This window comes from Micrasema longulum, unplaced genomic scaffold (assembly GCF_059751315.1).
Source record: "Micrasema longulum isolate JH-2025_06_02 unplaced genomic scaffold, ASM5975131v1 h1tg000163l, whole genome shotgun sequence".
Classification (NCBI taxonomy): Eukaryota; Metazoa; Arthropoda; class Insecta; order Trichoptera; family Brachycentridae; genus Micrasema; species Micrasema longulum.
In genome coordinates, this window is record NW_028277368.1 from 2,481,624 (window position 1) to 2,493,899 (window position 12,276).

At 31.5% G+C, this 12,276-nt stretch overlaps 1 protein-coding gene across 2 annotated transcripts in view; it reads left to right on the forward strand.

Moving 5' to 3' along the window:
• Nucleotides 1-12,276, forward strand: part of LOC148284062 (peripheral plasma membrane protein CASK-like) — a 431,540-nt gene that overhangs the window by 22,105 nt on the left and 397,159 nt on the right. For both annotated transcript variants that reach the window (XM_088242793.1, XM_088242794.1), the window contains exon 2: nucleotides 1,500-1,612. In XM_088242793.1, coding sequence (XP_088098919.1) covers nucleotides 1,500-1,612 — 113 coding nt within the window. The remainder of the gene's footprint in view (nucleotides 1-1,499; nucleotides 1,613-12,276) is intronic.

Here is a 12,276-nt window from a genome sequence, read left to right on the forward strand (position 1 = left end):
GATTGTAGAACAACATATATGAGAGCGATTTATTTATTTTTTAAATAAAAAATAAATATATGCAAAAGTATACTGTTTGATACTTTGGATAGTTATACATATTAAATTTTTTCAAACCTGGGCCCCGATTACTATGGGAAGTTAACAGAGTTATCTTCGACTGTCTATAAATAAAAATCGATATTTGTACACGAAAATGAGTATATTTGCATAAACATTTAAACTATCTTCACCGGTAACCTATGATTGAATATGTTTAGAAGAAAAAATTGAATGCATATTCTCCTTATGATACAGAAAACTTAATTTTACTTTGTAGATAAAATTGAAGATACATGTTAACTTCCCATCGTAATTGGGACCCTGAAATATAAAGCCTTTATAAATCCTTTTCAAGATCAAATATAAAATAAAGTCAATGTTGCATTTTTCGCACATCCGTCTTTGTTCTACGATTACAACTATATATCTCTCTCATTAAAAGAAAATGCAATTGTATTTTTCTATAACAGTCCGAAACTACCTATATAGGAAGTATTTTTTTTTAAATAATGGAAAAAAGATGATTTAATAATAAAAGGATGTTAAATTTTGGTTTTTGAATACCTGTATTTCAAAATACGAGTATATCGTCTTTTACTTAATGTAACACGATGTTACAGCACCGTTTGCAGAGGGATTTTTTAGCACAGTCTTTTAACGCTCTAATTTAATAATAAAGCGGTGTCGTTATATAGCGGCCATGATATTCCTGATGTGGTGGGCGTAACAAGACGGCCGTCTGAACGGCCACCATAGATATCAACTTAGAAAGAGAAGTGCCGTTATAAAGCGGCCGTCGTCATCTAATTTTATTAACTGATCAACTAATTTCACTGACTTATTTTTTATAAAAGGTCAATCGAGACGTTTTTGGCATTATTAGTATGTATATTTAAAATCGGGTTGTGATCCTGTGGCAAGTGTCTCGGACTCACGGACCAAAGGTCTGTGGTTTGAATCCCACTATACCCCAACTTGATTCAATTTTCTAACAGTGAGTTATTTACAACTAGTTGAAAATGGCCCTCAAAATTGAATTTTGGGTAAATCATAAGAACGCAAATATTTCTTTTTTACAAAAAATGAATAAAAATATTTGAAAGATAAGGGGTCAACGGAAGCCAAAAACTATTGTTTGGAAAAGAGTGAGATGCTACAGAGTGTGCATTTTAAGGTTTAGGGAAAATGTCTAATTTTTCATGATTTTCTTACTTTTTCAATTTCATCATTTTTGGTAGTTTTAATTTAATTACATGTTACCGTCGAAGATACTTAAAATTTCCGTACAAACACTTACATTTTCGTACATAAATTTCGATTTTCCTTTATAGACAGTCGAGTATAATTCTGTTACCTTCCCACTGTAATCGGGGCCCAGGTCCCGTATTACAGCGAAAGAAACGAAATATTTATTTAATGTTCAAATGTCTTATAAATATTATTTTTTTCATGTCAAGGGGCCCATTCAGCCTCGTGAGGAGATGCATCCACCGCCAGACTCAGCAGCAGTTTGCTGTGAAGATAGTGGACGTAGCCAAATTCACAGCCAGCCCTGGACTTAGCACCTCTGGTAAGAAAAACATTTATTTAATTTATTTATTAAGAGTGTGTATAAGTACCACCATAAATCGAAACGTAATGATACCTGGCTTTTAGCGCATATGAAATTGTCTGCCAATGGTTTCGTTATCTTTCGATTTGTATGCATTGACGTATAAAAAATATACACGTTACTTCTATACTAGCCACATTTAATATATAACAAATTTTGCGTTGCCCTCAACAATTTTTATTTTTTTATATATTTATTTAAACGCCTTGTAGGCTTTTACATATTTTACGTATATACGTATAAATTAAGACATGTTTTTTATGAAAATGTAGCAATTAAAAATGAATGAAAAAGAATACGAAAAATGAAAAACAAAAACTTGCAAATTGGTAAAAAAATATATGGCAATACATATAATAAATACACACTTTATATTGCAGTGGAGAGAAAAAAGTGCATTTTTTCCCTCCAGTTATATTAAAATAATCTTAAAATTAGAAGAAGTTAGAAAAATAATAATTTATAATACAGATATAAGTTAATGAAAGTAACAAAATTAAAGTCAACCTAGTATTACATATGTATTTAAATTTTAAGATAGTAAATTGATGCATTGTATTTTTAAATTCATAAGTGTTTAAAAAATATATCTACATCATTTGCGTATTCATTTGCAAACGCATGAATTCTCATTATTGGCGAGTGTGCACTGTAGCTTGTTGTAGTTACATTAACAAAGAAGAGTTTATTTAATCAGGTAACGTGGCCAGGCACTCGCAAGTTGATTATTTGTAAAAGTTGGGAAATATCAAACATTGAATTTAATATTTTAAATAAAATAACGAATCATTTAGTTTCTTCTATTTTCTAATGTTTGTAACTTAAATATTTATTTGAGAATGTATAATTAATATATTCCACTGGAATGCCTAATTTAAAATTAACGAAACGTAAAAAATTATGTTGAACTCTTTCGATATTATTTATATGCACTTTATAATATGGTGACCATATAACCGAGTTGTATCCAAGTTGGCTACGTACTAAGGCGAAATATGAAATTTAAATTACATAGACTTAGTCAGAATCTCTAATCGTTCGCAACAGAAATTCCAGAGGTTTCATGCTTCAATTTGAAAAAAAAAGAGATTGCAAATCACTACACACTTGCAATTTTTCACGTAAGAAAGAGATAAACATTCTTCGGTTCATATTATTTTTGTGTTTCGTAACGATTAATATGGCAATAGCTGGGACCTGCCAAATTTTGAATAATATATAGAATTATCTACTTATTCCATAAATTGAATTGTATTTACTAATGAAACGACGCATCTGTTTCGTTTTTCACAGTTTTTTTACAGTGCAATTAAAGCATTTTTTCATCACGCGCGACGGCATATTTCCGAGTCGCATCACGTCTGACCACGATGAAAGTCCGTTAAAGTATGAAGGCACGGAAGGCAATTACCCACGAATTGAAATACAATTTTCTTTACGCTAGTGTGAGACGTATTGTCGGGGCCACCAGTTGTGTTGGTCGCCAATTTGTCGACTCTACTATTGTCTCTGTAGGTAGGTCGACCAGCGTGTATACGCTACACGGAGATGTTTTTATTCCTGCACTGCAGGATAAAATGTGGTAAAAGAAATCGTCTGAAGTCCTACATCCAACATCTCACGGGTGGTCCTCACTTTGCTCTTCAAAAGGTTCCTTCAAACTTCGTATATAAAAGGAAGTCAGTACTTACACGAGTTTTAAACACTATTTATTAAGGCTGTAGTCTGGTAAAATGAACGCCAAATTAAGAAATCATACGACTTTCGAACCTGCCCTTATCGTTTTCGGTAAGAGCCGGTACGAAGGTCATAAAAACTTAAATAAGATGTTGTTTTAAATAAAATATTACAACCAGAATTATCTTTTTCTTTCAAAAAAAGAGAATACAATTCTATAAAAAAATGTTTCAACTAAAAGATATTTTTTTAAAGTATTACCGAAGGCATAATTTTGTGTAGAAATTAAGAAAATGTCACAAAAATGTATGTGATTTAAAATGCTTGTATTTCTTTTCAAAATAAAAAAAAAAAAAAATTAGCTTCGGCCACTTTCATGTTCAAAGTATTTGTTCAATACTTAGTCTTTATTGAGATCCCAGATACCTAAGTTTAGTCTTAATTTGAAATGGCGTAATCTGTCGGTCTAAAAGAAATTATATTTCAGTTACGTAAAACATTTAAGTATACTTTTTAACAGAAATACCTTTAATAAATATTGTTTTTATGTAATTTATGTTTTTTATTTTTTTATTATTGCGCGATTAAAAAAAAACATTAGTTTTTAAAATGGCAAAATCGTATGATTTCCTAATTTTGCGTTCGTTTTACCAGACTACAGCCTTAAAGCCAAAATAAAATACAATATAATGAACGAAATATGTTATAGGATATTTAACTAATAAAATTGAACACTGAAGTTAAGATTATACGAATATTTTCTACTACGCGGTTGACAATAATTTCGGAAGACGTAGATCTTGGATCTTGGTAGTAGGTGGCGGGCTGCAGAGGTAGAGAAGGAAGAGCGATCAGTGCGTCGGTGCTTTTATATGCTTATCTACGTCACCGATCCTCTGTGTTGTCTATGCTCGACGGTTGGCAGCAGGGCCGGTTTTAGCACTACCAGCGCCCTGACCGGGATTTCTGCGGCGCCCCCTATCTTCCACCCCTTAAACCCATACGAAAAAAGGCAAGGTTTATAAAGAAATAACCATTTATTTAAAAAAAAAGAATAAAATTTTACTTTTCTAGCATTTCTACCGACAAACTCTTTTATTAAAATACTAAAGTTTAGGTTTTCCGCAATTTCGTTTTCGAATGACAAAGATGCTAAGTTTGTCAATCTAGATTGAGATATTGTCGATCGTAGATAATTTTTTCTTCAGTTAAAGCTTCCCGAGATTATCACACCTCAAACATGTGAACAAACAAACAAAACAAATGTTACCTCTTTACTATACTAAGTACATATAGTAAGATAAAGTTGTACGTACCTAATTAATCGATCCGGAAAAAAATTGCCTTTGCACTATTTATAATTCAACGTTTTATAAAAAAAATCGATTAACGTTTCTCAATCGCAATTCGCAACGTAGCGCGGATAATCACTGTCTGTTTGTTAATTTTACTATAATTCGAATGTCATAAGTTTGTGCACCGGTTAATGAATGAGTTATGCGTTCCAATTCGTAAAAAATAACGCCAACTCAGTTTCTACCTCAAATGTCGAAAAGAGATAGATGATGTGTTTTGTTTATGGTCGGAGATTCCCGGTAAAATGAACAGCAGACACTACGTTAAGAGACATTTAGCGTTTCCACTATTACGAGTTTGTCGTTAGATTTAAGAAATTTGCGAGTTAGTTGGACTCGGTCGATGAGTGAGAGGATAAAATGGGACGCCTGCAGCGCCCCTTTATATCTGGCGCCCTGGGCGGTCGCCCAACCACGCCCTACCCTAACGCCGCTACTGGTTGGCAGGACCTATTTCTGAGGCGCTACGCTAGCAACGTGTGTATTTAATTATACGTTATTGTTTGTATGACACTACCGCGATATCACGTTATTTTCTCAAGCAATGCTGAGTCTGCTAGATACGAGTACATTTCACAATATTCAAAACCTTAAAGGCAGACGCATTACTTATCGCAAAACCGTATCGGCTGTCCGTTAATAATTTATTGAAAACATTTTACACCGGATATCTGTTAACAGAATTCGTCACCGTGCACTTTGCCGCGTACCATTTTACTAAGAACTATATGAAAAATACTGTTCCTGAGTGCTTACAATGAGTGTGTGAGGACGATCACCAGTTCTGGCGATGGGTTGTATTCAGTATCAGGTATCAAGGCCACCGGCTTGTGGGACCCGTACCTCGTGGAGTTACCAGTGCGTGGTGTCCACTGTTTCACGGCGTTACCATACGCTTCGTATGCATGACTTTATCGTGCGTGCTTGGCACTCTCGCGCGGATGCGTTTAGTCTGATTTACAAACTAAACACGATATACAATTACATCGAACAAATGGTGAAAAAACTAAGATGCTTTTTCCAAAACTTTAGAGGATCTAAAACAAAACTACATAATTTTAGAAATGAAATTTATTTATTTTATTTTTATTTATTTTTATTTTATTAATTTTTCACGCCCATAAGGCTTTTACATACATGAAAGTTATATAAAATATGAATATATAAACAACATTAAATTGAAAAAATACAATATAAAGCAACAAAATATAGAACAGTGTTTAGAAGTAAAGTTGGTATAAAAAAAAGAAGATGAGTATATATATATGTATGTATATGTATGTGTGTATGTTTTCATATGTAAATTTATTAAATTTTTTTCTATGTACTCTATACCTATGTTGGTACATTTCCTTATTTTTACTTATTATTGTATCTTTTAGCTTTTCTTATGTTATCTTTAATTTTAACTAAATTTACATACTTATGTTTCACTGCTGCACTTGAATGTAATTTCTAATATATGTAAAAGCCCGTAGGGCGTGTAAATTAATAATTAAATAAATAAAATAAATAAACAACATAAATTAAAATAAATACAATATAAAGTGATAAAATATAGAACTGTGTTTAGAAGTTAAGTTGATTTAAAAAAAATAAAAATAAAAACTAAAGAAATGCAGTTAAAGGTTTAAAGCAGCTAGGTACATAATGTTATAAAATACAATATGAACAGAATATTAAGTTCTATTTGATATGGAACATATACATTGATATTTAAAATTTACAAGACTCACGTTAAAGACATCGATGTTGTTAGCATATTGGTTCGCGAGTACATGCATGCGCATTACTTACATTACTCATTATTCTCTCGATCGTGATATTATATTTCTAACAGAAACATGGTTGGTTAGTAAAATAGCCTTAAATGAGTTAGGACCTACTAACTTTATAATATACCGATTTGACTAAAACCCGAGTACCAGTTTAAAATCAAGGGAAGGTTGAGTGATTATTAGTATAAATAAAAGTTTTGCGTATAAAAAAAATCCGAGTAAAAAAACAAATTATTGAACATGTGGACATCTCTCTAAAATAAAGTTATTACACTATTATTCTAGGATGTGTTTATATTCCACTGTCGTCGGATGTAAAGAAATATGGAGAACATTGTTACGTGGTGACGGTTTTGTGAATTTAATACCCCTAAGCTAAATTTGTAATAGTGGGAGATTACAATATTCCAGAAGTGATGTGGTCGTCGGATGAATCTTGAAATTCTTGAATCGATGCAGAGAAAAATTCTAAGATACATTAACTATAGGTACAGTAGAACGCCAATTATCCTAACTTCGATTATACGAATCGCTTTCAGAATTTCTGAAAAAAAAATGAAGACGGGAAAGTACCGTGATTCGCAAAATAGCGATGACGACAGTCAAACAGCTTACTTTAACCGAGATGTTTAGCAAACAATGACTTGCAATTACAGTACTGTACGTACATACTGTACTAATGTACAGCACTTGTAACTACGCAAGTGCTGTACATGCAAGTGTAACTATATGTAAAAGTTTTGCCTTTTCATTTAATTTATTAAAAGCTCATTTTATATCATTCATTTTAAACACACATACGGCAATAAATTATAAAATAACCTTTTTTTGAAAAAAGAAAAACAATTATTCGAATTTTAAATTATCCGAATTTATTTATTGAACACTTTATATACATAAACAATATATACACATTTAAGGGCGGGCATATTGCCTTAAAGCAATTTCTTCCTACCTACCCAAACCGTTCAGTTTCAGAAAATTACAAATACATAGACATATTGAATCTTACAATTTTATACAAAAATTAAAAACAAAGATTAACAAAATAAAAATATATTTAAAAAATATCACTATACTATGAAGAAAGGAGAGGCGATGAAAAGGAAAGAAGAAGGATTAAGGAACAATTTTAATATTTAGATAGTGACATTTTTAACTTGACTTCAATGTAAATAAAGGGGGCGTCTCTAACATTAGTGGGTAGAATATTCCACAATCGAGTGGCTATTACTGTGAAAGAGCAGGCAAGAAAATTAGAGCGATGACATGGTATTAAAAGTTCTGGGTTCGATCCCAATTGATTCGGATAATTGGAGTTCTACTGTAAAAGCTTAATATCCCAATACATATGATTAACTTTAAAGAATTACAAGCAGAACTAAAACTACCTTCATTATATAATAGAAGAGAAATGTATAGTTCAATGGTACTAAATAAAATAATCAACTCTCGGTTTGATTGCCCAGAAATTGTACAATCAATAAGGTTTAATGTGTCACAAAAATGTACAAGGCAACAAATGTTATTTCTGGAAGAAAATTGCCGAACCATCGTTCGTCGTAATAAATTTGAAAATATTGCTGAAATTTTAAACATGAGTATTCACAAATCAAAAATGTCTAGAAAATCACTTTTTACTTTAAATTTACGTTAATTATGTTTCGTTTTCTCTTTATATACAAATGTATCTTTATTTTGTTTTTTTTTTTAAATTTTATACTCCAATTGTATTTGCTTTATTCTCCAATTTTTAATGTAATTATTTTTATTTTATCATCATGTAGTAATAAATTAATGCTTTAATTTTTACCGCGCGCAAGAAAACATTTTTTGTATCCAATTTCCCGTAGGGCTGAAATTCCTCATTACAAACAAATTAGATGCTAATGAAAATATTGTTTGATTTGTCAATTTTGCACATGCTAATGGCCCAAGAACTGAGAAGTTTCATGGCTAGTCAATTTACTTGATTATTTAATCAACGCCTATTAACGCTTATTATAATTGATTCCACGAAGAGAAATCACCTTCAACGTTTATGATTATTAGACAAATTTGCATACATTTAGACATAATTTCAATCGAGTAATTCAAATTACAATTTTTTGAAGACAAAAGAAGTGTCCTACGAAATACTAACTCAATGTTCGTACGCAATATGTAAGTATGTAACTTTCTATGCAATTAATTGTTTGTTTGTTTCAATTGATGATTTTTCCGTTTATTACGCTATTCATACTTTTAAATTAATTAACTATACCAACAGGAACGCATGCTGGTACTTTTGATGTTTGTACGCTCGTAAAGTACTGTAAATACTAACAGCTTAGTGTAGGGAACAAATGCCGTACTTTATTGTCGTAGGCGCCGGAGCTTTGATTTATCGAATATTTCACTATCGAGTGATAAAATCAACATTGTACATATATTCACCATCGAGTGAATATCGATTTATTTTGTGTGTGTTCATTATGGAAATGTACTGCGATTTGCAAATTACGACGGATGATGACAGTCAAATAGCTTACTTTGACTGAGATGTTTTTTTTTTAACTTTTTTTTTTTTTTTGCACCACAACAGGCCAGGCGGCCTAATTACAGTGGTGAATTACATCACAGAGCACCCAGGCTTAAGAAAAATCACATTTTAATTTTTGTGTTCTCACCGGGAATCGAACCCGGAACCTTCCGTGCGAGAATCAAGCGTCTTGACCACTACACCACGGAGTTCGTAATACTGTTCATTCAATTAATCGCGCTCCCGCGTTTATCTATTGAAATTGCCCGTATGTTCTACGCGCAATTAAAAACAGTTTGTAAAATAAAATATAATGCACTATTTTGCGTGCTCCTATTTCTTACTATAGTATTGAGTGAGTTTTTAGAAAACATATCTCAATTATAATTTTAATTATGTTTTTATGTATATATATATTCTTTTTCTGTTGATTTAAATGATACTCTCATTTTGTTTTTTTAATACTACTATATTTTACTATTATTTTGTTGATTTTAATGATACCATTATTATGTATATTTTATTATGTGTGATTCTTAATTTGTATAATTTATATTTTAAAAATTATTTCTGATTATCTTTGCATTGTATTATTTGGAATTTTATTATTTATTACATTTACCTTTTTTTCTAGATTGTTATTCTATGTCATTATAATTTGATCTAATTAATTTTACTATGTATTTTTATTGTGGCTTGACACGGGCATAGCCTAAAAAGCCTTAATAAGTTCATTAATATTTAAACTAGTGTAATTTTGAATGAATAAATAAATAAATATATATATATATATATATATAATTTAATTTAGCATGTTAAAAGATAACACCCCGAGTTGATCGAAATAAATTATATTTCGATAACAGATTCACTGTTTATTACTTTTTGATAATTTATTTATTTATTTATACTTTTACATTGTTTGTTTTCTTTTTTTTTACTGTTACTATCTTTGTCTACCTTTATTATTGTAGATGGCGTATAACTTTTTATTTTGTATTCTTTTTGTCTTATCTTATATTTATATATCTTGTTGAATGACCAAAAAGAATAAACTACTTCTTAAATACAGTAATACTCCAATTATCTGGATGAATGAGCGCCAGAAGTTACCCGGATACGCATTTGGATTAAACATTAAATTAAGGCAATGTTTTGAAAGAAAACGCAAAATTTAAACACGTTTTTACTGCTTTTGATACAATACCACGAATTGGAATAAAAACACCGATGCACTGATCGCTCTTCCGTCTCTGCTTCTGCAGCCCGCCACCTACGACCAAGATCCAAGATCTACGTCTTCCGAAATTATTGTCAACCGCGTAGTAGAAAATATTGATATAATTTTAACTTCAGTCTGTCTGACGGGAAATAGTCTAAAATGGAAAAAATTATGTCGAAAGTCGAATGAATTAAAAATGCCACATTGTTGTAATCTATCGAATGCCACCATATGTTACCGGTGGTATAGGTACCATTAATATTTTTTTTCATTACAAATTCAGTTTTTGCGTAACGTTTGTTTTAAATACCATTTTATTTGTACCAGCAGGAAGTTGTCAAGTTTGACTTAATTAATATCACGTTATAATCTCAGTTGCGCAATCAAAAAGGACATTATTTTTTATGATACTTTTATACGCTGACATAACTTATATCTCATTAAAAAAAACATGCAACGTGAACGTTGAATACATCTATAATTATTATTATTTGTGTGTATCATAATTCTATCATTATATTCAATTTGATATCATCATCATTATTTTCTTATTCGCACCTTGAGGTGCGGTGCATATGGCACATCATTTTTGGTGCATGGAAGGTAAGGTGACAGTCTTACGTTTCAGATGCCAGTCCAGGAACATCGAAGTATTGCAGTGTAGAACCACCTTTAAAACCAATATTTCATGCCTTGCCAGTAAAAGAACCCGGGATCTGAAAAGTTGACGAGCTCACCAACCTCTACACTATAAAGCGAACTTATATCCACTCTCTTTCCTTTTTCGTGATATTTACCTGAGGTTCTGGTTCTATTTCACACACAGTATTGTATTTTTTATCAGGCTGAATGCAAATAAGCAAAAAACCCCTACTAGGTTTTGAATGCGACCTTTGATTGGTCAAAAAACTCTTAGTGAGCTTTGTCACGAACTGCAACTCCGAGGGTAGAATTTGTATGCACGCTTTCGCGGTTGATTTTGTCTAAGAACAAAAACTGCGCTAGTGGATACTGTAAAGTCGCCCCTAAGAAGCGCCTACTAACGTCACTCAACAAAAATATCATAGTTTTTATTGAAGTATTTCGGCTACACCATAAATTTCCTCACTACCACGCGGTCTCTTCTTGGTGGAGACTCGATAATCGCGCGAAGAGAGTCGTAGATTAACCAATCAGAGGTCGTATTCAAAACTCGGTTGGTGGATTTTGCTTATATATGCCGCCCGGACAAGGAAAAATAAGAAGGCTTACAATATATATATGCATATACATATTTTTTTTAAATGATCTTGAACAATTTAAGTATTTAATTTGATGTGTTCAAATGTGTTTAAAATGTTACGAACCATCCAGTTTTTAGTCTACAAACATTTGGACAAATTAAAAATATTGTAATAAAACCAACTGGTCCAAGAAGAAGTTAAAAATTTTTAAATTGTTTTCAGGCGTTGCCTATAGTCCTGAAAATGTAAGATGATTAGAATGACAGTTGTCAGAAAAACTGACGACATAACTTTGTAGTAATGTCTAAGGAGTGATTTATATTGACACACGAAAAAAAATTGTTTGATAATGTTCACGAAAAAAGTATAAATGTCTTATTTTTGGTGAATAAGTATATCCAATACACTATAGGCTCGTTTTTGCGTTTTTTTAATAAATTTTCGGAAACAGAGTTTCATGTTTGCATGAAAAAACTGATAAAATCGGTTTGATCGGTACATGATCAGTGATCAGTAATTTCCCATCGTTATTGATTTGAGTCTGACAGCTGTCATTCTAATCATCTTCCATTTTAAGGACTATAGTACCTGATATAATTCAATCAAATGAATCTCTTACAACAATAGAGGTTTCAGCTCTTTAACTTCAATAAATCAACAGATGGAAGAATTGAAGAAATATGGATGTTCAAACATTAGGAAAATGGTGAATGTTACAGAGTGTATGAAGTCGCCACTTAAACCAGCCAACGACAGGTCATACGTCCTCTAAATGCCTAGACTTCCATATTCCCTTTTCTAAAATGTTCTCCATCTCTGCTGTAATTTGTTAATGTTATGAATCAA